This window comes from Muntiacus reevesi, chromosome 3 (genome assembly GCF_963930625.1).
Source record: "Muntiacus reevesi chromosome 3, mMunRee1.1, whole genome shotgun sequence".
Taxonomy (NCBI): Eukaryota; Metazoa; Chordata; class Mammalia; order Artiodactyla; family Cervidae; genus Muntiacus; species Muntiacus reevesi.
The window spans coordinates 232630457-232657299 of NC_089251.1; the positions used below are offsets into that span (position 1 = coordinate 232630457).

Sequence of the window (26843 nt, forward strand, 5' to 3'; positions counted from 1 at the left end):
CAACTATAATTTTGAAAAAAGATCAATGACTGACAGAATTTGGACTGGAAACCAACATGTCAACTGGCCTAATTAATTCACTGGAGTGATTAATTATATAGCATTTTTCTAATTAGTGAATGTTTTCACCTGTCAGAACCAGAGGTAAATGCCACACTGGAATTGGCAACGGTGGGTGGAGGGTGCGGGGTTCCTCCTTATTATACTCAACAGTAAATTGAGAGGAACACAGAATACTAAACATAAGTGGAAAGGTCCCAGCAGTGGGAAGTGGGCATGCTGAATCTCAACACTGTCAGGGGGCATTGGGAAAGAGCAGCAAGCAGATCACTTTGAGGTAGGTCATGAGGTCAGAGACATATGTGTTATTATAAATTATAAACAGGAACTACTGTTCCAATTACAAGCAACATACATGTGCAGGCTTATTTTGCTTCAAAGTTTTCATTACCTTCAGTTTCCTTGGGGATTTTTGGATACCCAAAGTGACAAATGACAATGACAGGACTTAGGCTGCTACATTGGTTCCCTATTTACAGACTTTCCTTTTCAATCAGTAAACTTTGCTAGCTAAGATGGATCAAAGGAGCCAGTATGGAATTTGAGGAGTTTCCCACAAGGACTGTCACCAGGAAGAGGCATATCTTCTAACATGCAGTCTCCAATTAAGACACGGGCATTTGATACCTAACAAGGACATGTTGTATAGCACGTGGAACTCTACTCAATACTCTGTAATGACTTGTATGTGAAAAGAATCAAAATAAAAGTGGATATATGTATAACTGATTCACTTTGCTGTACACCAGAACCAAACACAACATTGTAAATCAACTGTACTCCAAAAAATTTTTAAAAAAGATATGGGCATTTGATTCTCCGCTGTTATGCACATCCTTACAGAGAAATCCATGCACATTTTGGAATGCCTTGATTTGGTGCTGTTTGGGTATTTATGGACATTTGAAGCTCCAGTTTGCTTGAAAGTCATGAGACTAATATTCTTGATGCTCTCACCAGCATAGAACCACACCTAATTGCCACTGGGGCTGAGCCAAAGGTGAAACAGGATGATGAAGTTCCTCTAACGTCTTTTAGATTTTCTGTCTGTAGAAGTATAAAGTGATAAACAACAGCAAACATGGTGAATTCATGGATTTCTTGACAGAAATACCCTGTTTTCTGAAAATATTAGTCTGTATTTTGTTATTCTACCTGGGTTGATTTCTGACAGCTGCTTCATTGGATTTCACAGGCAGCCTTGGGTTTAGCTAAATAAAAAGTACCTGGAAACAGGTTTTGTTTAATTATCAGACCTTCTGTGTGAATTTGAACGGGCAAAGTTCAAATGAAGGGGTGTACTGAGGTCCTGAGTTTGTGTGTTTTTCTCACTTGTGATCACAAAGAATGAAAACAAGTTGATGAGAGGTAGGATGGGGCAAGAAAACGAAATGTTTGGGAACTGAAAGTTTTCACACGTACCGGATACATTTTGAGACAACCTGGTGGATTTGTTATGGAAATCAATGGAGGACTTGAAACTATATACAGTTGTCTTAAAGTAAATAAGTCTGTGTGCTACCCCAGACCCATGCTGGACAAAGGCCAAATGTAAGGAGAGGGTGCACTGGTCAACAGTTAACAAATCAACCAACCTATCCTATTAAAGAGACAGGATGCCACACCTTCAAAGGGGGCCTATCTTCTTGGGGAAATGTTGCCCTGAGAGCTGGGGTATGGTATAAAAGGCTATGTCAGGGGGAATATTTTTGAATTGATAAGGGAGTTTAGAAAGCTAAGGGGAACGTTCCATTAGCAGTTTCAGAAGAAAACAAGCTTAAAGGGAGAGTGGCATTCTAACATCATTCTACCGTGATTTGATCTGTAATTGAACAGCAAATTACAATACTTTTATTTTCTGTTAACAACTTAAGAGTGACTGTCTTCATATTACAGAGTATGGCTTCGATTTTACCTGCTTCCAATACATCCTTGAGATCTGACAGGAATACATATGTTGGGTGAGTAATTTTGACTTTTTTCTATTGACTTTGACAAGATGGAGGTTCTTTGGACTTTATATTAAATGTTCAGAAGATGGATCTCTACAGTTATGTACGTTTCTTAGGTTTAGAGATCACATAGGTGGAACACAATTCAGAATACAAAGCAAAAACAATGCCAATTTTCTTCTCAATGACATTTTCTTTCCTCAGTTCTTGGGAGAGTTTAGCTCATCTTTAAGAAAGTGGGGCAATATGTCAGTTACATCTCAATTAAAGAAAAAAGAAAGTGGGGGCAAAACAAGTCACAAAAAAACATGGAAAAGCTGAACCAAACTGCCTGAATGAATAAATTCACAGTTTAGCCTGAAATTCAGTGTGGAGTTCAGTCTTTAATTCCAAGACTATGTGCTGTATCTGAGATATAATTAAAGGGACCTCCTGGTATCTAAGGCAGATTTAACTGTGTTGCAGCATATTACAAAGTGATTTCATATGCTTTGTGATGGACTTTACATAGAATTCACTTTTAAAATACCATGTAGGTTATTCATCTCAGAGGTAGACATAAATCTGTTGAAGCTGTCTGCAAATTTAGCTCCAATTCTTGCCCCAGGTTCACAGAACATAATAGAGCATTAATCTTCATGAAGCTTAAGGAATTTTTGCAAGTTCCCTCTGATTTGCTGAGAGTTGTGTAAAATGTCTGCTTAAAGCCTCCATCAAGTCAGCATTTTAGAAAATGCTACACTTACACATCCCAAACAGAAGTAGCCTTCCACTATGTTCATTTCTTCAGGGAAGCCAAGGAGAAAGAAAAGGAAAAATTATGAAGATGGAGGCAATAGTAAAATGGAAAGACTTCTCAGTCAGTACTTTACTTTGGTTAACAATAATTAATACTGACCATGCCATGTAGCTTGTCATAGTGTGCTAAAAGACTTTATTTCCAACCTCATCTCTGGCTTATGTTTTAGCAAAAAAAAAAAAAAAAAAAAGCAAAACAAGGTAGAGGAGAAGACAGTAAATGCAAGTCTATTTAATAAAAATTATATATCTTGGAAAAACTGAAGCAATTGTCTGATTCATATGGGATTGAATTTGGTATGATACCCCAAATTAATACTTTATTTGGTCATTTGTAAGCACGATCATCTTAGAAATGCTTCTTGATGAACCCAATGTAATAAAAATCTTTTACAGACATCTCCCTGCCCCAATTTCTAGTCCAAGGGATCATTAGACAATGGGACATCAAGGAAAACTAAAGAATGAATTAAGAGGAGTATTATTATTAACTTGAAAGAATATAATTAATGGTTATGCCAGTTTGAGAATTTCTTCTTGAAGATAGGAGAGGTGGAGTAGATCGGTGATTTTAAAAATACAAAGTCCCAGATCTCCTTGATCAACTAAATCAGATTTTCAAGGAGCTGGGTCCAGGTATCACTACTTTTTAAAGCACCATGTATGATTCTGAAATAGAGTTTGACTCACTGGAGTAGATGAACTCTTTTACAGAGTAATGATTCACTCATTCAATTGGAAATCCAGAAGGAAAATATCCAGATAGTGAAGCTGTTTTGGCAGAGTAAGACAGGAAGCATAGTAGAAACTGGAAGAGAAAGTGGCTGGGGGTGTTTCTCAAACTTTAATGTGCATGAGAATCACAAAACAGTTAGTTGAAATGTAGACTTCATTAGCTCTAGGGTAGGGAGTGAGATTTTGCATTTCTAACAAGTTGCCCAGGTGAATGCTGCTGACCCTGCTGGTTCATTGACCACTTTGTCTAGCAAGGGACAGTGGGTAAATGTCCTCTTGCCCTTTATCAAGAGAAGAAAGGAGATATCCTTTTGCTTTGAAGCTTATTCTGAAAGTGTACTAATGCCATGGAATATTTTATTTTTGAAATCTACTCTGATTCACTAAGAATCTGTTATCCTAAACATCTTGGAAATTAATAGTATTTCTGTTCTACTTCCTGAACAGTTAAATTTAATTCAGCAAGTAGAATTTTTAAAGATTTAGGAATTAAAAAAAAAGATGTATATATACAGCTGAGTCCCTACGCAGTTCACCTGAAACTAAAACACTGTTAATTGGCTATGCGTGTGTGCTCATTGTGTCCAACCCTTTGAGACCCAATGGACTGTAGCCCACCAGGCTCCTCAGTCCATGGAATTCTCCAGGCAAACGTACTGGAGTGGGTTGCCATTAATTAATTGGCTACACTCGAACAGAAAATAAAAAGCTTAAAAAAAAGATATATGAGAGAGCTTGCATGAGGGAATTCATATCTTTCTGGGGAGGCAAAAATATTAACATGTGAAATGCTAAAATAAATGCTTTAGGAGCACAGTGGGAAGGAATTCATACTGACCAGAGAGGAAAGATGCTTTGAAAAGCCTTCACAGAGGATATGGTATTTGAATTTGACCTTGAAGAATGAGTAGGAGGGTTTCCTTTTCTCCATACCCTCTTTATTGTTTGTAGACTTATTGTTCATAGACTTTTTAGATGGTGACCATTCTAACTGGTGTGAGATGGTACCTCATTGTAGCTTTGATCTGCATTTCTCTAATACCTAGTGAGGGCTTCCCTGATAGCTCAGTTGGTAAAGAATCCACCTGCAATGCAAGAGATCCTGGTTCGATTCCTGGGTTGGGAAGATCCCCTGGATAAGGGATAGGTTACCCATTCCAGTATTCTTGGGCTTTCCTGGTGGTTCAGCTGGTCAAGAATATGCCTACAATGCAGGAGACCTGGGTTTGATCCCTGGGTTGGAAAGATCCCCTGGAGAAGGGAAAGGCTACCCACTCCAGTATTCTGGCCTGGAGAATTTCTGCGGCGCAAGAGTTGGACACGACTGAGAGACTTTCACTTTCAGCATCTTTTCATGTGTCTCTTGGTCATCTGTATGTCTTCTTTGGAGAAATGTCTATGTAGGTCTCTGCCTCTTTTTGAATGAGTTTGTTGTTTTGATATTGAGCTGTATGAGATGTTTGTATATTTTGGAGATTAATCTTTTAATCAGTTGTTTCACTTGCAAATATTTTCTCTCATTCTGAGGGCTATCTTTTCATATTGTTTATGGTTTCCTTTGCTGTGATGAAGATTTTAAGTTCAATTAGGTCCCATTTGTTTATGTTTTAAATTTTTATTACTCAAGACAATTTTACTCCAATAAAAAATCTATATATATCTGAAACCATATCTTAAAAAAAAAGCGAATAGGATTCCAATAATTAAAAAATGAAAGGGTAGCAGAAGGCTGTTTCAGGAACAAAGGCCTAGAGCAAGGGTCCTTAACTTTGGCTTCACATCAGATCATCCCAGAAGATTTGAAACATAATCAGAGTTTAAATTAATTGGGGCCTGAGCACCAGTGTTTCCTACAAAGCCCCTTGGTGATTTTAATGTACAATCAGGTTGAGGATCATCAGAGATATAGAAAGATACAAGGTTTTTGTTAAGGTGTTTTGAGGTATTTGGAGGGAAATGGGAGGTCTATAGAACAGAAAAGTCCCAGATGGTTCTTGGTAAAGATGGCTGGATCCACTGTGGTGTAGGGTACATAATTTTTTATCACTACTAATTAAAGCAATATATAATTATTATTGAAATAACCAAGGCTATATAGATGATGTGCTTCATAAATATAAATGTTTGAATTAAGGTGATTTCTATAATAGCAGTCAATTCACTGTCTTGACTTCCATGTCTCGTATTACTTTACCAAGAGAGGGATGAAAAACTGGTGGTTCAGGTTGCACTGCTGTGATGGAGGTCTAAGCTGGGATAGTGGCCACTGGCGTGGTGAGGAGGTGGTGTATTCAATGGCAGTGCTACTCTGAGTGTGATCCTTGGGCCAGCAACACCACACCAATGAGCAGCTTGTTTAAAAGGCAAAATCTGACACACACATACACCCCCAACCTGCTGAATCAAAATCTCTAGAAGAGAAGCCATAAAGTGTCCAGTGATTCTTATGCTTGTTGAACTTTGAGAAACACTGGTCTATGGGGCTGAGAGATACTATTGGACTCACAGATTACATGTACACATACACTCAGATACAGACATACACAAAACCCCATGGAAAGTTGAAGAGACAAAGAAATATGCAGAGATGAAAAGACAGCAGTGATGATATTCCCTCAGCAGAGCGTATGGAAGGATAGCCATGGGAGCAAAAGCCTGCCTGTGCAGAAATGATGGTTCTGCAATTTCCTGGTTATATAATCTTGCACAAGTTTCTCAACTTTTGTAAGCTTTGGCTTCTTACAAATTGAATTATTAGTGTTTGTTACCTAATAGAATGATTATGGGATTAAATGAGGTAATATATTTATTATATGCAGTTTTCATGACATTGTGGAATTTTCATGCCTAATGCTATGCCTGGCACACAGTAAATGCACAGTAAATCTTTGTCATTTTTATTCATTATACTGTATTTCTTCCTTACAAATCAATTAATCCTAAATGAAGGTTTGTGTCCAATATTTGGGCTTGTGGTTATCATAGATGTAGAATGATATTTCTCTTTTGTATGGTATCTCTCCAGATTCCTTTACATCTTCTTTGTACTGTTTGTTTGTTTTTTTTTTCCCAGAAAAAGTTTTGTTCATGTTAAAAATCCTTACCTGGACTCTATGGATGAAGATGTTCTCTATCACTTGGATTTAGGAACAAAAACACACAACCTACCAGAAATGTTTGGGGATGTAAAGGTAAAAGTATTTCTAACTTTAGGGAAAACAATTTAATTTCCTCTGGTGATATTTCTCCTTATTTTCCTAACATAAACATTACTCTTTTGGCTAGAGAAATATCAGAGGTCTAATAGGAACCAAAGTCATGCTTATTCTCTGAAACAATTTAGATTGTGTATGTCATAAACAGTCATTTCCACCTCAACAAGACACGTTCCCAAACTAAATCTAATGCAAACATTGTTATTTGACTTCTCTGGCCCCTTAGAGATAAATCTGACTTTATTGACAATCCTGCTGGGTGTTCAGAATTCATTATGATTCAGTTCACTGTTTAACATCTTTATTTATAGATGAACCTCACTAATCTTCATTTTATCAAACCATGAAATAACTCAACAGACTAACAATAGGATCTACCACTTCCTGAAAACAACAATTATTCAATATTTCATATTATTAAGATTTTTGTTATTTCATAAGACAATATTATGAGAAAAAATTGTTTATGGAATGTTACTAGGAAAATTGTATGTCTGTATTATTTATTTTATCTTAAATGTATATGTTAATTATAAAAGTGGCTCATGTTCATTATTTAAAATTGGAAAAATATAAAAAAGAATAATGACTTTAAAAAACACACCTAAGAAAAACTCCTACCATCTAGACATAGATGCCATCAACTTATTTTCTTTTATTTTAAAGCTTTTTAATAGATTTTAAAATAGTTGCAATTACATAACTTTATATCTTGTGTTTTTCATTTAACTTGATGTCATTAATATTTCCCCATATTACAATATTCTCTTTGAAATACAGTTTTTATGGATGCCAAGTGCCTATGCCATACATTATATAGTCTAAAGTTGGCTTTCATGTTGAAGTATTTTCCATTATAAACAGCGCTCAAATTGATATTTTTGTACCTAAAATTTTTTCACATATAAGTCTATTTCTTTAAGATAATTTACAAAAGTGGTCAAAGGGAATAAACTTATTTTTAAATTAATTTTTATTGGAATATAGTTGCTTTACAATGTTGTGTTAGTTTTTGCTGTATAGCAAAGTGAATTATAAGTCTCTCTATATATATACACCCCCTCTTTTTTGGATTTCCTTCCCATTTAGGTCACCCCAGAGCATTGTGTAGAGTTCCCTGAACTGTATACTAGGCTCTCACTCATTATCTATTTCATATATGAACCTAAAAAAATTTTTTGTGCTCTAAAAGGCCTACACTGAATCACAGTCCCACTACTAGAGAACTGTGCAGTTTTCAGCTGACTTTTATTCACTCCTTTAGCAATTATAAGAACAAAAATAAAAATTCGCACATCCACTATCTCAAATCTTCACATTCCCTCTTTTAGGTGGGTAGAGCAGATATTCATTTCCTCCATAAAATAAGGAAATTGAATTTGGGGTGGTCAAAGGTGGTTAACAAGTTACACCATACAGGGGCAGAGCCAGGGCTTGCCCAGTTCCCAGGATTCTTGCCTACTGCACTACGAGGGCTCTTTGAGTCATCGTAACTGAGAACAGTCCATTAATTGGCAGGGGACACTGGAGAAAGGGGAGGAAGAGGAGGAGGATGGTAGGTACGTGAAGAAGGAGGAGAAGGAAGGAAAGCGGGAAGAGGGAGGTGAAGAAATCCATCTGTGATGCTCATTAACAGTAGGTGTTAAATTGCTTTCTCCCCTCCCATTGCTCCTATGGCACAAGCTGTTGACGATACAGGTTGATCTGATGTGACCTGACTGTGCCCTTACTCCCCTGCAATCAGTGACTCCTTGCCCTTTCATGGCATCCCTCAATCTTTTGCTTCATCTTTTCAATGCAACCTCTTTTCCTACTGCTGTTTCTGATATTTATGCTCCAAGAGAAATCGATCTAGGCTGTCTGTAATACTCATTAACCAGACTTTATCTGAATTCAGATGTTAGGTTTGAGGTTCATGCCTCACAATTTTTCCAGGACCCTTATATAAGGATAACTCTGATTAATTAAATGATCCATCGTAATTAATAAACTAAGGTGCACATATAATTAAAAAGACATGTTTTTGAGATAGAACATGATCTATTATTTACATATCTAGGTATCTCTGTCTCTTCTACCTGATTGAATTTTTATCAGCACTCATTCTTATACTTTATCATAACCACTATCCAATCTTAAAAATTCATAACACACCTAGTTCTGGACTACTTCAGTAGATTCTCTTTTGGATAAAATGGCATGCTCTGGTTTAGAACACATTTCTACCAGAGAAAAACTCTATTGATTGGGCCATTTGAATGGCTAGGAGGCAAACATGTGTGTGTGGTGTGTAGATTGGGGAACAAGTAATGTAATTCCAAATAATCTGAACTGGCTGTTTATTCTTTAGAGGCAGCAGGTAAAGTCTGACATATTTATTAAGGCTCTTCTCAGAAACTTGCCTCCTTCCAGTTACATTCTTATCTTTGATCGAGAACATGCTAGGTTCAATTACTTGACTCACTTAAATTCCAAGATAGCAATAACCCTATATGCAAAACAGAAAAAGAGACACAGAAATACAGAACAGACTTTTGAACTCTGGGGGAGAACGTGAGGGTGGGATGTTTTGAAAGAACAGCATGTATATTATCTATGGTGAAACGGACCACCAGCCCAGGTGGGATACATGAGTCAGGTGCTCGGGCCTGGTGCACTGGGAGGACCCTGAGGAGTCGGGTGGGGAGGGAGGTGGGAGGGGGGATCGGGATGGGGAATACATGTAACTGTATGGCTGATTCATGTCAATGTATGACAAAACCCACTGAAATGTTGTGAAGTGATTGGCCTCCAACTAATAAAATAATATTAAAAAAAAAAAAAAAAAAAAAAAAATGAAAAAAAAAAAAAAAAAAAAAAAAAATTCCAAGATAGCAATCCTAGGTAAGAAGAGAGGACATAACCCATCAGTACCTGAAAACTTAGCCTTATCTTCACAGAGATGATCATTATTAATACTACTGTGTTCAAAGAAAAGAAGAACTTTGAGTGTCTAAAATTTTTAAACTTAAAATTTTGAATCATTGAAATGATCTCTATTTTCTTCATTTTCTTAGTTACTTAAATTAGGGCTTTGTTAGTGGCTACTTCAAAATATCAGTGGCCTAACACAGTGTAAGTTTGTTTCTCACCCATACTGAGTACCAAGTGGGTGCCCCTGGTCAGTGGGTGGCTTTCCTCCAACTGGTGATTAAGGGTCCAGACTTCTTTCATCTTGTTGCTCTGTCATCTTCAAGGGGTGCCTTGCAAGGAGTGCTTGGGTGTCAACACCCATTCAGCAGACACATGGAAGACAATCTATAGGATCATTAATGGGAGATTTCTCTGGGTGAGAACTGGAAGTGACACTCATCACTTCTGTTCACATTCTAGCAGCTGGAACTCAGGTATATGGCCTCATCTAACTGAAGAGAAGGCCGGAAAGTTACATTTAGTAGTGTACCCAGAAAGAAGGGGAAATAGCTTTGGTGAACACCTAATGTCTTCTGTCATACTGACTTGACTCAATCAATCATTTGAAAAATATATTGGGGGATCTTTAGAAGCTATCTGCTCAAATTCATCCTCCAAATATATCCTTTATAAAATCACTAACTGGTGCTCTCCATTCTCTCCCTAGAAATTTCAAGTAATATGGAAAAGCATTATACCACTATGTAATGTGTATTTTAAGTCTTTTTACTTCTTTATTAACATATGAAATATATATACTGAAATAGGACTAGATTAATACAACATGGCAAAGCTAAGTCTTTCAAAACAGTAGGCATATTTGAAAGTGAGTTCACTCTGGCAGTCATTAGGCCAAGTCCTTAACATAGTTTTGCAATGCTTCAGACTCCTTCCCAACTCGTTTTTATCTCCTTTGATAGAACTAGGACAAATCATAATTGAGGGGAGCATAAATCACAGAAATTGTTGCTTAAGGTTAATGTTGGTTGGTGGTCTTCAGTTGTATTTTACTTCTCATCAAAGCAACCAGACTGAAAATTATGTCCAGAGGTGATATTTAGTAAGTCTGATTTAGAAATAACTCTTTAAGAACAAAAATGCTTTTGTCTATACTTATCATCTTTATGTCTCCAGAAACATTCAGAAATTCCCATTGATTACAGCAATATCTACGTTCAAAGAAGAATTCAAACCACAAGCTATTCCAGCATCTGTTTTGGTTTTATGGTCAATCTGAATAGTTGTAATTTACATTTATGGTACCACACAATGAGGTTATTTTCAAACTACTGTATTTTGTAAAAAGGAAACAACAACAAAAATGACCTCCTTGTTATTAGATCTTGAGCCAAGCCTTAACTATCCATACCCACAAGGGGAAAATTTCATGAATAATCAATACTAATTCAAAAACTCACCATAGACCATGGTCTTATCCTCTTTGCTATTCAGGCTTGACGAATACCTTTCATTACAATTCATACCAACTTTAGGCCCCAACCGAGAGCCTTGTAAGAAGGCACAGAAAAGACAATAATGAGGGTAGGAGAGAAGTAGAGGGCCTGGATAAAAGGGTAATTACACACCATAATAGAGAATGAGGTGGCACAGGAATTATTGCTAAATGGAAACAGAATGCATCGTGTAGTGAGACCACCCGTCATTCACAGTAAATCGATTGTGAATTGGGCACCTGACTCTACAACCTTAGTTAGGTATCTCCTTCGGCAGATACTCTTTATCCCTGTGAGAGACCTCATCGACAATCTTTCTGAAGCTCTGCCCAACACTGCCTGCATCAGTCAGGCAGCACCAGCTGCCTTTTCTTTGCTGGGTTTGAACCAGCTTCATTTGCAAAAATTATGCAAATACAGAAACAAATAAGCAAGCTAAAAGCAGGGCTAGGAAATTGCTCTATAATATGAAAGATGGAAGTTACCATTTGTTGACCACTCAAAAGGTGCCTGACTTTGTCCTCTATCACACTCAACAAAATCCTCAAAAGAGACTATTTTTTTTTCCTGTTTTGGTGATGATGATCTGAGGCACATAGAGATTACATGTATAACACTGAACAAGCTTCTTCTTAATCAGAGACAGGATTGGGGTACAAAACCAGGCTTCTCTAACTTCAAAGGGCAGTCCTTAAACCACTATGTTTCCATATCTCTCTGACTCGGGGCTTCTTCAGACTCTGTACACTTTACCACTCAGCTCGGATTCCAGAATGACTTTGCACCTGGTACCTTTCTGTGGACTATGCTTCACTGGGTCTCTGATACCTGCTGCCACTCATCATCCCACTGCTGAGCACAGGTCCCCACAAAGCTGGCTGCTCATGCACACTACACTTAGGTCATGCCCATCCTGTCTCTGGCATCCACCTCTCCCAGCCCTGGGGCTGATGTACCCCTAACAGGCTATTGCACAAGCAATTACCAGACAATTTTATTACTGTACTTTATTAGATTTGACACTCTTGACTGCAACACATATTGTAACTTCAAAGATGTTAAAATGTGAATGAATAAGACAAAAATAAAACCAAATCATTGGAAGTGATGAAATACCACCATACTGAGTTTTTTAGTCACAATGATAAGGCTTGTTCCATGAGGATTTCTTCTGAATAAGAAGTTGGAAAGCCTTGTGCTTCCTTTTAAGTTTTATGTTAACATTGTGTATTTCACAATAAAAACATATGATTTGGAGGGTGGAATCAGAAAACATATCTAAACTTGTTATTCCCTTATGGTTACTCTTACATTACTTACATTCCATGTCCTCAGAATTGCCATGTTAAGCCTGTAGCCCACTAATGACCAACAACAGGCTACCCATATGAACTTACAATGCTGGTAGATGTTCACTGTGACAAGAATACCCACCTGAACAAAATCAACACTTATTTTGACTTATTTTGACTTTGTGATTATCTTTTTCTTTACTAATTAAGTACATCAAACTTTTTTCCGGTTGCCTGATTTCCCAGTTAATGATGCCAATTATTTAACTCATGAACATTAACCCAGAAGGTCTACATATATCCTGAAGTATATAACTGAAAAACAAAATAACAACATTAAAGTTGAAAGATGACCCTTGCCTTTTATCTCAGGTACTAAGGCGGGTAATTGTTTATTTTTATTATCAGTTTGTCTGTGTTGGTGGGAGCCCCAACAGAATGAAAGCATTTGCACTGTTTATGCACAAGGAACTCAGACTGGAGGATGGTGAAGAGGACATCAAGGATATCTGTGCTGGGACAGACAGATACTGTATGTACAAAATCGGCCCCGTCCTCTCCATCAGTGTAAGTACTCAATAGCTGCATGTCACGTAGTCATCACAAGCGACAAAAAGAAAGTGGGACCTTCCAAATATAGGAGTTCCTTTTCCTCTCCTTCTTTGCATTTTAACACAGTTAAAGTAAGTGTCCAGGTGTGACATTCATAGTTGGAAAAAGTCCTAGGGGCAGAAAATAACATTCCATGCCACTTTGGTATACTTTATTAGTTAAGACTCAGCTATGCAAGTTAGGGGGGACAGGCTTCAAAGCATACTTGCTCTCTTTAGTTTGCAACTGATTAATAAGCCACCAGCAATTTTTCTCCTCTATGTCTTATCCAACTTTGGGAATGTTGGGCTTTTAGTACACAGGGTCTAATTTTCAGGATTACCAAAGTGGTGCTATTTAACACTATACTAAGCTTGCTGAAAAGCTGCTAATGCATTTCTTTTTTTTTTCTTTTTTATTTTTCAGTGGGTTTTGTTATACATTGATATGAATCAGCCATAGAGTTACACATATTCCCCATCCCGGTCCCCCATCCCACCTCCCTCTCCACCCAATTCCTCTGGGTCTTCCCAGCCCACCAGGCCCGAGCACTTGACTCATGCATCCCACCTGGGCTGGTGGTCTGTTTCACCACAGATAATATATATGCTGTTCTTTCGAAACATCCCACCCTCACCTTCTCCCACAGAGTTCAAAAGTCTGTTCTGTACATTTCTATGGAGATCTTGTAAATTGCTCTCCTGTATTTAGAACATGCTAACAGTTCTGGACACACAGTGTCCTGAGACAATATGAAAGTGGAATGACTTGCAATCTTATGGAACACAAAGCCTCTTTCCCTCTTGGACCCAGGATACATACACTTAGCCAAGTGTAAATGCATGTGCACCCAGCTTGCCTTCCAAGTGGGTCTCTCTGCCACAGGGCTGTTTTCTGAAACAACAGCTCTGAGGCTGTACATATCTAGACACTGAAGCCCCCATAAGGAGACAGTTAACCATGTCAGATGACAAGCAAAGAATTTACAACAGGGTGTGACAATTCTAAGGAGCTGCATTATACATGACTCCTGCACTAGGGGATAACTACTTTTCCTCAGTCACTCTGGAGATGGAAGAATGGATGATCATGACTGCAAGCCTGGACTGAAGAAGGGAAAACTATGCAACACTAGTGGAACAGCCAAGTTGATCTCTCCTCTGAGTCAAAACACATAAAACCTGCTTTGGACTCAAATGGGAGAAACCATTCATTCATGTATTTGTTTATTTAACAGTTATAGAATATCTACATTAGGAAAAACTGAATACCCCCTGATCTTGGCATATTTTGTCTTACTAACTTTTGTTTGACTTTTAGACTACAACTCTTTGTCCTTTTTTGCACAATAAATGGGGAAGGACAAAAAGGTAAAATTTATAAAAATGAGAAACTATCTTAAACAAGTAGTAAAACTTAAGATATAAAAACAGCAGTGACTGATACTGTTGACCTGTCAGAAAAAGAACTGAAATATGCATCATGCCCGAAGAGGTCAGCCAATTGGAAATGAGCCTCAGTAGGCAGAAAGAGGATTTCTAGTTGAGATCCCTTCTTTGAAAATTCTTTCTCTCCAAAAGCTGCTGAGGTCTGGGTGTGTGTGTGTGTGTGTGTGTGTGTGTGTGTGTGTGTGCGTGTGTGAAAGAGAGAGACAGAGAGTTCAGTAGAAATACACAAGCCCATTTGTCACTTTATCACCATGCCGTATATAAAGTGATAATCATAAACCTATCAAGTATCTGATTTAGGAGGAAACTAATAGATCAAATAATGGTTCATTCTCTTCATTTATAATTGAGGGAATAAGATTTAGAGAGTTTACTCATTAGTGGCAGAGCCCAGACTTGTTAATCTTGGACATACAATTAATATAGGTTTGATTCATGCCTCTAGGAGACTTACGATGCATTTGGAAGTCAGAACATGTTCCATGGCAACCAAAAATAGGAAGTCCAGAGGTTCAAAGTTTCCATAGTTTAATATTCTTGATGGTGAAAAAAAGGGAACTCAAGTGAAAACATTGTGCCCGTGGCTGAGTGGTTTTCCAGATTTGTTAATGAAGAACCAGTGGAAGCCATCATCTAACTGCCAAGATGCCCCTGGTGCTTTTGTGCACACACAGTCTGTGCCTGAGTAGAATACTGAAGACCACATTTGACTCTCTGGCATTACGTTAGAAATGAAATAGAAACTGATTCTAAACTTAGCTCCATCTACCACAAATTCCAGCATGGAGGATCTTTCTGGAACATTATTAGAACATATTGTAAATGCCAAGAATGGCCAAGTCCTCTAACCTGTGTTGATCTTTATTCTATGACAATGATTCTACTCCTCCAAATGCTGAGGAAGACAGGGTTGCAGTCATGATCTATAGCAGTTTAATCAACAACTTAGTCTCACCTACACATTTAGTATGGGCTTCCCAGGTGGCGTGAGTGGTAAAGAACCCACCTGCCAATGCAGGAGACATAAGAGACGTGGATGTGGAAGATCCCTGGAGGAGGGTATGGGAACCCACTCCAGTATTCTTTGCTGGAGAATCCCAAGGACAGAGGAGCCTCATGGGCTATAGTTCATAGGGTTGCAAAGAGTCGGACACAACTGAAGTGACTTAGCAGGCATGCACACACTTAGTATATGCTCCAATTTTTAGGTGTAGGTATAACCCATATCTCTAACTTTGTACCTTTCAAAGCTCACACAGAGTTACCAACAAATAAACATGGATGCATGGAGCAATGAAATGGATTTACTCTCTCATTTACTTTGGTGGAAAAGGACTAAATACGTGGCAGCCAAATCTATATTTCCTCGAAATCAAGTCAATCTTGCAAAAAGCTCTTTTTCAAAGACTCACTGTGAAAAGCCCAGAAATGGCACTGCCCTGACACACCAGTACACCACGCTGTCCCCACCTTCTGCTCTTGACAATGAGGGCTGAACTCAGTTTAACTGGCAGGGAGATGCCTCTCTTTGATCATCACAGATGGACCCATCTATCAGCATGTCATGTGGGCGTCAGTTAGAGCTGACTTACGTTTTTCTCAGCTTTGGCAAAGTCATAATGATTATGTAAATGTATCTGCGGGCTGTTAACTTGTAATGAAGGAAGAAAATATGTCCTGTGCACGTTATCAGTCTGCGAGATGTATAATGACTTTCCCTTTTCTCTCCACAGCATGGCATGGGCATCCCCTCCATTTCTATTATGCTTCATGAACTCATTAAATTACTATACCATGCCCGGTGCTCTGACGTTACCATTATCAGAATCGGTACATCAGGGGGAATAGGTGAGATGAACTGATTTCTATACTATACTAATAAATCCAAGTAGTGGTTCCATATAGGGTAGCTAGCTGCCAAAGCATACCAACATACTCAGAGCCCCGCTGAAACCCAGATGGGCTGAAAAGTGTCAGGAGGCTGAGCTTGAGGCAATTTGGAAATTTAAACTTAGAGAAAACTAAAGGAATTTAAAGAAATATGTGTGTGTGTATATATATACATATATATACACACACACATATATATACACACATATATGTGTGTATGTATAATCTTTCTCTTTTTACCTGCATGGAACCCTGGAGTGAGAGATTACACTGCCCATTGCCCAGATAGGCTTAGGTGTTCTTAAAGGGAAGAGTGAAACAATTGCTAGGAAATTTGCTTTGAGAATAAGAGTAAGTTTCAAGGATTAGCATACATTTTGAAGCTTATAAATTTTATAAGTGACAGAAATAACTGTTTTCAAGTGAAAAAAAATCACTAAAACTTGCCTTGTTTATCAGCTAAGTAAGAAGATGTCAATAGTTCTCAGGAAAGCATTGTTTTTAGCTCATGGCAGTGACTACCCTTTACTTGGCTTGGTCTGTGTCTTTTCTACATGGACATCTCAGAAGACATCAGGCCAGGCTGTTAGGGAAGAGTCGGGAGATGCTTCCAAAGTTTTTCTCATCACCACCCCTCCTCCCTTATTCCTCGGCTGGCCAGGTAACTGATCAGGAGCCTTGTTTATATATTCAGGTAAAGTTCTAAGGAGACCTTCTTTTTCAACCTTTTCTTCAGGAGCAGATCTTGTGAGAGGATGATTCTACTATGTCAAGAAATGCAAACAGCAGGGCATTGTAACTGAAAATGTTGGGTTGACAGAGTGACAGGACTGAAAGGGAATTTTTTTTTTTAAGCTGGAAATTATTAAAAAAATTTGGTCTTAGAATTACACAGGTGGCTAAGTTGTGCTTCACTGGAAACAAACATGTTAAAAAAATCATGTCCTTTCCACAGCTGTGGTACAGGAATAAAGTCCATCCAAGACCCTCACAGATGGATTAAAGGACATCTATGGATGTCCATTCGGAAGAGAAGGAGAATGCGAGCAATCATTGTTAGATCAGGCATCCTTCGGGATGGTTGTTTAGCTAATGTTATGCCAAATAGGCAATAGTAGGGAATGAGGCATTTGGGGATGAAATGGATAATGTTGTTATAAAAAGTGCTCAGAATTCTTGAGTTGTGGGATACAAGGATCTGTGTGTGCAGCCCGTGCCCATGAAGTGTACCATCCTGACCGCTGAGGTTTCCCTACGATATTAGCAAGTGTCCAGTGTGGGCAAGATATCCTACTCACTATCCAGCTTATGGTCATGGACTCTAGGTGTTTTGCTTCATGATACATACATCCCTTGCAGCACAATGAAGGCCTATGAATTGTGGGAAATTAAAGCAATGTGCTGTTGTGAATATCTATCATTTTGAAGTTGGTCTCATTAAGAATTCTTAACTTATTGGTAAGATGTGTTTGTTTGTTTTGTCATAAGAAGCATTGATTTGGAGATGAAGAATGTGCAACTTGTTTTTTCCCCCCTTATGTTTCCATTCTTTAGATGAGCCAACAAAACTTGATGATGATGAAGTATTTGAATAAATAGTAAATAGTACATTAGCCTTTAACTGGGATATAAATGTTTCAATGCATCTAAATAATAGGATGGCATGTGAATAACTTCATTATTGATGTCCACATTTTCAGTTTCCTTCTCAGTCACTTTCTTCTCTTTGGGACATTGTGAATAATTCAAGAAGCTACTTTTTGATTTATTTAAAAAGTATCTGACCTACCAAGGTTCTGTTATCATAGTCCACTTTGGGTCTCTACCTGGATTTTCTAAATCAACCACATGCTGAACCATGTTGGAATTTATTAAGAACCCAGAAGGATATGGCTATGCACTGTGGTAGAGGTTTGTAATTTTTTTCTATACTAAGTCACATAATAAATATTTTAGGCTTTGCAGGCCATATGGTTTCTGTTGTAACATCTGAACTCTGCCATTAGTGTGGAAACAATCATTAAAAATATGCAAATGAGTGAATGTGGCTGAGTTTCAATAAAACTCTATTTACAAAGATGGACTGGATCTGGCCCATAAGTTGTAGTTTGCAGATCTCTGTCTATGGCATCTCTATGGAAACATTTCACTCATTCAATGAATTTTTACTTATAATGTGAACTTATAATGAGTACTTATAATGTGTCACGGATTACAGCTTTGTTGTGGCAAAGGGGCTTGCATAACTCAATGAAGCTATAAGCCATTCCATGCAGGGCCACCCAAGATGGACAGGTCATGGTGAAGAGTTCTGACAAAATGTGGTCCACTAGAGGAAGAAATGGCAACCCACTCCAGTATTCTTGCCATGAGAATGCCATGAACAGTATGAAAAAGCAAAAAGATATGACACCAGAAGATGAGCCCTCCAGTTCAGAAGCTGTCCAATATGCTACTGGGGAAGAGCAGAGGGCAGCTACTAATAGTTCCAGAAAGAATTAGGTGGCTGGGCCAAAGCAGAAATGACACCCAGTTGTGGATATGTCTGGTGGTGAAAGTGAAGTTCCATGCTGTGAAGAATAATATTGCATAGGAACCTGGAATGGTAGGTCTAAAAATCAAGGTAAATTGGAGGTGTTCAAGCAGGAGATGGCAAGATTGAACATCGACATCTTAGGAATCAGTGAATTAAAATGGAACAGAAAGAGCAAATGTAATTCAGGTGACCATTTTATCTACCATTGGGTGCAAAAATCCCTTCAAAGAAAGAGAGTAGCCCTCATAGTCAATAAGAGTCCAAAACGCAGTACCTGTGTGCAGCTTCAAAAACGACAGAATGATTTTGATTCATTTCTAGGTGAACCATTCAATATCACAGTAATCCAAGTCTATGCCCCAATCACTGATGCCAAAGAAGCTGGAGTTGATTGGTACTATGAAGACCTACAAGACCTTCTAGAACTAACACCAAAAAAGATGTCTTTTTCATCATAGGGGAATGGAATGAAAAGGTAAGAAGTCAATAGATACCCAGAATAACAGGCAAGTTTGATCTTGGAGTACAAAATGAAGCAGGGTAAATGCTCAGTTTTTTCACAAGAAGATGCTGGTCACAACAAACACCCTTTTCCAATAACCCTAGAGACAGCTCTACACATGGACATCATGAGATGGTCAACACTGAAATCAGATTGATTATGTTCTTTGCAGCCAAAGATGGAGAAGCTCTATACAGTTAGCAAAAACAAGACCTGGAGCTGACTGTGGCTCAGATCATCAGTTCCTTATAACAAAATTCAGGGTTAAATAAAAAAAAGTAGGGAGATCGGCTAGGTCATTCAGGTATGACCTAAATCAAATCCCTTATGATTATACAGTGGAGATGATGAGTAAATTCAAGGTATTAGATCTGGTAGATAGAATGCCTGAAGAACTATGGAAGGAAGTTTATAACACAGTACAGGAGGTGGTGACCAAAACCATCCTAAAGAGAAAGAAATGCAAGAAAGCAAAGTGGTTGTCTGAGAAGGCTTTGCAAATAGCTGAGGAAAAAAAAGAGAAGTAAAAGGCAAGGGAAAGGGAAAGATATATCTGACAGAATGCAGAGTTCCAGAGAACAGCGAGGAAAGGTAAGAATGCCTTCTTAAATGAACAATGCAAAGAAACAGAGGAAAACAATAGGATAGAAAAGACTAGAGATCTCATCAAGAAAATTGGAGATATCAAGGGAACATTTCATGCAAGGATGAAAAGTGAAAGTGAAAGTTGCTCAGTCGTGTCTGACTCTTAGTGACCACATGGACTACAGTCTGCTAGGCTTCTTTGTCCATGGAATTCTCCAGGTAAGAATACTGGAGTGGGTTGTCATTCGCTTCTCCAGAGGATCTTCCTGACCCAGGGATCGAACCTGGGTCTCCTGCATTGCAGGAAGTTTCTTTACCAACTGAACCACTATGATAAAAGACAGAAATGGTAAGAACATAACAGAAGCAGAAGAGATTAAGAAGTGGCAAGAATATACAGAAGAACTTACAAAAAAGGTCTTAATGACCTAGATAATCATGATGATGTGGTTATTCACCTAGAGCTGAACATCTAGGAATGTGAAGTCAAATGGGCCTTAGGAAGCATCATTATGAACAAAGCTAGTGGAGGTGACAGAATTCCTGCTGAGCTAATTAAAAATCCTAAACAATGATGCTGTTAAAGTGCTGCACTCAGTATGTCAGCAAATTTGGAAAACTTAACAGAGGCCACAGGACTGGAAAATATCAGTTTTCCTTCCAATTTGAAAGAAGAGCAATACTAAAGAATGTTCAAACTACCATACGATTGAGCTCATTTCCCATGCCAACAAGGTTATACTCCAAATCCTTCAAGCTAGGTTTCAGCAGTAGTGAACTGAGAACTTCCAGGTTTACCAGCTGGGTTTTGAAGAGGCAGAGGAACCAGAGATCAGCTTGCCAACATTCACTGGATCATGGAGAAAGCAAGGTAGTTCCAGAAAAACATCTACTTCTGCTTTATTGACTCCACTAAAGCCTTTGACTGTGTGGATCACACCAAACTGTGGAAAACTCTTAAAGAGATAGGAGTACCAGACCACTTTACCTGTCTCTTGAGAAACCTATATGGGGGTCAAGAAACAATAGTTAGAAGTGGACATGAAACAAAAGACTGGTTTCAAATTATGAAAGCAGTATGACAAGGTTGTATATTGTCACCTTGCTTATTTAACTGTTATGCAGAGTATATCATGCAAAATGGTGGGTTGAATGAATCACAAGCTATAATCAAGATTGCCAGGAGAAATATCAATAACCTCAGATATGCAGATGATACCACTCTAAAGGCAGAAAATGAAGAGGAACTAAAGAGCCTCTTGATGAGGGTGAAAGAAGAGAGTGGAAAAACTGGCCTGAAACTCAACATTCAAAAAATTAAGATCATGGCATCTGATCCCATCACTTCAAGGCAAAAAGAAGGGGGAAAACTGGAAACTGTCAGACTTTATTTTCTTGGGCTCCAAAATCACTACAGATAGTGACTGCAACCATGAAATGAAAAGACGTTTGCTCCTTGGAAAGAAAGCTGTGACAAACCTAGACAGTATATTAAAAAGCAGAGACATCATTTTGCCAACAAAGGTTCATATAGTCAAAGCTATGGCTTTTCCAGTAGTCATGTATCAATACGAGACTTGGACCATAAAGAAGGTTAAGCGCCGAAACTGAAGCTTTCAAATTGTGGTGCTGGCCTTTCGGCCAGAACCGCCACCTTCCAGTAATTCACCAAAATGACCAACACAAAGGGAAAGAGGAGGGGCATCCGCTACATGTTCCCTAGGCCTTTCAAAAAACACAGAGTTGTTCCTTTGGCCACATACATAGAAATCTACAAGAAGGATGATATCGTGGATATCAAGGGGATGGGTATTGTTGAAAAAGGAATGTCCCACAAATGTTACCATGGCAAAACTGGGAGAGTCTACAGTGTTACCCAGTATGCTGTTGGCATCATTGTAAACAAACAAGTTAAGGGCAAGATTCTTGCCAAGAGAATTAATGTGCATATAGAGCATATTAAGCAACCTAAGAGCTGAGATGCTTCCTGAAATATGTGAAGGAAAATGATCAGAAAAAGAAGGAAGCCAAAGAGAAAGGGACTTGGGTTCAGCTGAAGTGACAGCCTGCTCTACCCAGAGAAATACACTTCATGAGGACCAATGGAAAGGAACCCAAACTGTTGGACCCATTCTCTATGAATTCATGGCCTGATGGATGTAAAAATAAAGACCTGGACTATAAACAAACAAACAAAAAATTGTAGTGCTGGAAAAGACTCTTGAGAGTCACTTGAACTGCAAGGAGATCAAACCAGTCAATACCAAAGGAAATCAATTCTGAATATTCATTGAAAGGACTGCTGCTGAAACTGAAGCGCCAGTACTTTGGCCACCTGATTTGAAGAGCTGACTCATTGGAAAAGTCCCTGATGCTCAGAAAGAGTGAAGCCAAAAGGAGAAGGGGGTGGCAGAGGATGAGAGGGTTAGATCACATCATCAACTCAATGGACATGAATTTGAGCAAACTCTGGGACATAGAGAAGGACAGAGGAGCCTGGTGTGCTGCAGTCCATGGGGTTACAAAGAGCTGGAGACTCTTAGTGACTGAATAACAACAAAACCTATAATGTGATAGGCATAATACTACCAAGGAGAAAACAGGACAAATACTGCCCTTGCCTTTATAGAGCCTATGTTTTATCAGGACAACAGACAAACAAATGAGGAATTACAAAAAGTGTAATGAATCTTAGGACAGAGAAAATCTAGTGAAGAAAGTGTTGGTCGCTCAGCTATGTCCAACTGCCTGTGACCCCATGGACTATAGACGGCTAGGCTCCTCTGTCCATTGGATTTCCCAGGCAAGAATACTGGAGTGATGGCCATTTCTTTCTCCAGGGGATCTTCCCAACCTAAGGATCGAACCCAGGGGTCCTGTATTGTAGGTGGATTCTTTACCATCTGAGCCACCAGGGAAAGCCACCTGGGGAAATTGAATGTAATCTATCTGTGTGACCTTTTAGACCTCCCCACACCCCACTGTGGATTCAGATCTTTTAAAGGAAGGGATTTAAACTGACACTTGAAGAACGGGGGTTGGAGTTAGTCTGATGAAAGTGCATGGGGGAGGATGAGACAGCACGTCAGGCCAGGGGAATAACAGCTGGCAGAAAATGGTTTCTCAAGTCCCAGAGACTTGAGTTCCTGAGTCCCAGGAGCAAACCAGACTTTGTAGCAATGGAAGGTCAGACAAGAGGCCTAATTTACATGGGGAGGGAGAGGGGAGGAGGGAATGGATGTGATGAAGATCAAATGGAAGCGAGGACAGTGATGCAAAGAAATTATAGTAATCAAAGAGTTGCAGAGAAGATTAAATATCAAATAGTCACATCACTTTATGAAGACTACTTGCTGGCAGTCTCACTTAGTTTATTTCTGACCTAATTTATTCAAATTTGAGCCTGAAGGCCAATACTAATTTGCATGCCCAAGAGTCATGTTTATCTTGAAATCTAAACCCCATCACATTGTAAATGTGAATCTGGAAAGACAGCAAATGTAAATGCCTGTTTGGAGTGTTACTATTAATTGCATTTGGAAAAGAAAATAATTTAAAACTTGAAAATCCAGAGAATCATTAGCAGCTAGCATTAATTAATGCTGGAAGAAGAGATTATATACTGTGTGTCACAAGTCAACTCTAAGTGACATTCTTCTGTAACCACCTATTTATTCCCACACTGCAGGGATTGCACCAGGATCTGTTGTAATAACAGATGAAGCTGTAGACTCCTTCTTTAAGCCCCGGTTTGAACAGGTAATCTTGGACAACATTGTCACTAGAAGCACCGAACTTGACAAAGAGCTGGCTGAGGAACTATTCAACTGTAGCAAAGAAATTTCCAACTTTCCAACCCTCATTGGACATACGATGTGTACCTATGATTTTTATGAAGGTGAGAAGAATTTCTAACCAGTGAAAGCAGCAGAAAATTACCAGCAATACTTTGTTATTCAAACCTATAATTTATATTAAAAACTTCACCATAGAGAATTAATAGTTGGGGATTTAAAGAGGCACTGAAACAGCCTTTTCAACTTACTAAAGTAAAGAAATGCAAGGACATAATAAGCAGAAGAGACATACACATAATGAATTTATTTTGAGAGTGGGTTTAATCCTCCAAGAACAAATTGGATACTCTATGCAATTAGTGATGTTAGTAAAATCTTATCTCTGTTTATACCTTTAATTTAAACTGGAGAAGGGGGGTACACTTCTCTGCTTCTACCATTTTGAGGTACATTCACCAGTACCTTGAAAAGGAGCAGGTACCTAGAAAAGAGTGGGAACCAGGAAATCAGGAGAAATATTTGGAGGAGGAAATCCTGAAGGGATGGAATAGTCTCAGATCAGTTCTCTTCTCTCTCAGCCATGAGTAAAAGGTCCTCAAATCAAGTTTAGGCACAAATTGAAGGAGACTTCCAAGTAGCAGTTTTTGCTACAAGGGGTGGGGGGCCAGGAGAAAAATCATTCCAGAACAGACCCTGCTCATTCCACAAGAAAGAATCTAACCAGGGTTGGTACCATTCCTTGGAGGACATTCTAGAAATCTTGTGGTACAGCTGTGTCCAAGTATGTTCATCAAACCACATATTACTTCATTTTTAATTATTTTTCTTTTCCCTTTGGATCAAACTTAAAGTACTACATTGAATTCTAAGCAATTATGTGTGAAGATACATTATATTATCTATACTGGTTACTTCAGGTTAGTAAATGTGTTGTCACAACATACGTGTTATAAAATAGGAGGTGCTCTGGGTATGATAGGGTAAAGACTCCATCTCAGCCCACTGGTCCCTTCATTGGGAGGGTCACCAATGAGTTTAAGCCAGAGCTTGCAAAGAGCACATGTAGAAGTCAATGTTTCTTTGGGCTGCACAGTATTTTTAAAGTGTGAATTATTTTGCCAGCATTTATACGTTCTGGATATTTCATATGAAAAACGAAAAAAAATTTTCATTTTTCATATGAAAAACCCAGATTTTTGGCTTCTTGGAGTAACGTAATATTAAAAATATAAAATAATTTATGCACAGCCGCCCTGGCAAGTCACACCTGGGGCTGCATTCATTGAAGGTGAGGTAAGGCTGCTCCCTTCCCACCAGGCACACCTCATTGACATTACCTGCTTGACTTGTGGGACGTCTGCGTTTAGACTGGTTCATTAGTGGTGTTAGCAGGCAGCTCCAAGGAGTGCGGGAGGAGAAGTAGGGACAGTAGAAGCAGCATGAAAGATAAAGGAAAGGGGGGAAAGGAAAGGGAGACAAAAAAAGAATTGTGCAATATGGAGAACAGTGTATACTGGCCTCCCTGCTTCAATAGGACACCCTCGGAGGTAGGACCCGGTGACGTCTCTTCCTAGCACATGCGCAGTGGAGGAGTCATAGCATCTGCCTTTTCCCCAGCGCCTTCTGGCGCCACTTGTAGGTGCAGGTGGAATTAAGAGCTAAATAAACACTGAGAGCATCCTAAAAGGGAAAAATGTGACCACAAAAGGCTAGCGTGCAGCCTGGGGTGTGTGGCAGGGAACAGGGCTGACAAATCAACAGTCTGTAGGTTGCTACCATAGTTATGATGGTCAGACGGAATTGCAATATCCAAACCACCCTCCTGATCCTCAAGTAGCTTAGGATCATCACTGGGGCTTGGAGCATTTTATTCTTCTGCAGCAACTGTTTCTGGGCCATCTGCCAGTCACAGGAGCAACCTAAGATTTTCCTCAAAGGGCAGATCTTCCAGCAACCCTCCAGATCCTACTATCCATGGGCACAGTGCTGGCTGCTGAGTGGCTACTTGCCCCAGAGTTGGGGAGCTCAGTGCCATGGAGACCCCACTCTATGTGAGATGCTTGAGCTAGGCACAATCTTGCCTCATGTCCTCTGGTAGGATGATTCTGATGGCTAGATTTACCTTACCTGGGGTGCAGGTCACAGGTTAGACTTAGCCACAGAGCACTTGGTCTGACAGCAAGCCTCTTAGTGATGCCACAGCAACTGTAGTGGGACATCAAGTCACTAAACATTATCCATTCTCTTTCAGGCCAGGGTCGACTAGATGGAGCACTGTGCTCTTTTTCCAGAGAAAAGGGGTTAGATTACTTGAAGAGAGCGTATAATGCCGGTGTCCGAAATATTGAAATGGAATCTACAGTGTTTGCAGCCATGTGTAGACTTTGTGGTCTAAAAGGTAAGACTTTCATGAATGCCTAGGGTCAAATTCTCTTCTTTCATGAAGTTGTTTTCACACTTCAGGAGAAGAAAAAGGAATTCAGCTATATATTAATTTGGGTTGAAATTATGATTATGTCATAATATCTTGTGAGTGGGCAGGACATTATTCCTATTTTGCAAATGAGGAAACTAAACCTTAGGGGTCTAAAGTGAGTTGCCCATGATCACTAGATAGTGGGTTATGTAGCCAAGACTTGACAGCAAGTTCAGCCTTCTTCATCCTAATAGTGACTGCTGTTTTTTTTACTACAATTGAATTTACTGAGACATGACACAAATAACATATCCCTAAAATAGTCCATCAAGGGACAAAATATCAGTGGAGCAGTGTGTTTTTAGAGTTAATTTACACTCATTTTTGCTTTCTCCACTCTTTTATTTTGAAAAGAAATCAAGAATACAGAAAAATTAAAAGAATAGTATAATACTTAGGTACCCTTTAGCAAAATTCAAGTTTTTAGTATTTTCACGTTTGTGCATCCTCTCTAAATATATATGTATGTGTGTGTATGTATATATGTGTGTATGCATATATATCCATCTATTTGGTTTCTTCTTCTAAATCATTATAAGTAAATTACAAATATCATGCCA

The 26843-nt window shown here is 38.8% G+C and overlaps 1 protein-coding gene and 1 pseudogene across 2 annotated transcripts in view; both read left to right on the forward strand.

Annotated features, from left to right (window-relative positions):
• The first annotated feature begins 1409 nt into the window (after positions 1-1409).
• The window catches only part of UPP2 (uridine phosphorylase 2), a 37125-nt gene continuing 11691 nt past the window's right edge, over positions 1410-26843 (forward strand). Inside the window, exons 1-7 of one of the 2 annotated variants that reach the window (XM_065931583.1) lie at positions 1410-1428; positions 1957-2021; positions 6619-6736; positions 12867-13025; positions 16231-16345; positions 23699-23908; positions 26059-26205. In XM_065931583.1, coding sequence (XP_065787655.1) covers positions 1960-2021; positions 6619-6736; positions 12867-13025; positions 16231-16345; positions 23699-23908; positions 26059-26205 — 811 coding nt within the window. In that variant the 5' untranslated portion in view covers positions 1410-1428; positions 1957-1959. Of the gene's footprint in view, positions 1429-1715; positions 1735-1956; positions 2022-6618; positions 6737-12866; positions 13026-16230; positions 16346-23698; positions 23909-26058; positions 26206-26843 lie in introns of those variants that run through there. The other variant, XM_065931582.1, reaches the window with a different exon arrangement.
• LOC136165321 (large ribosomal subunit protein eL21-like) lies at positions 20138-23687 on the forward strand (annotated as a pseudogene).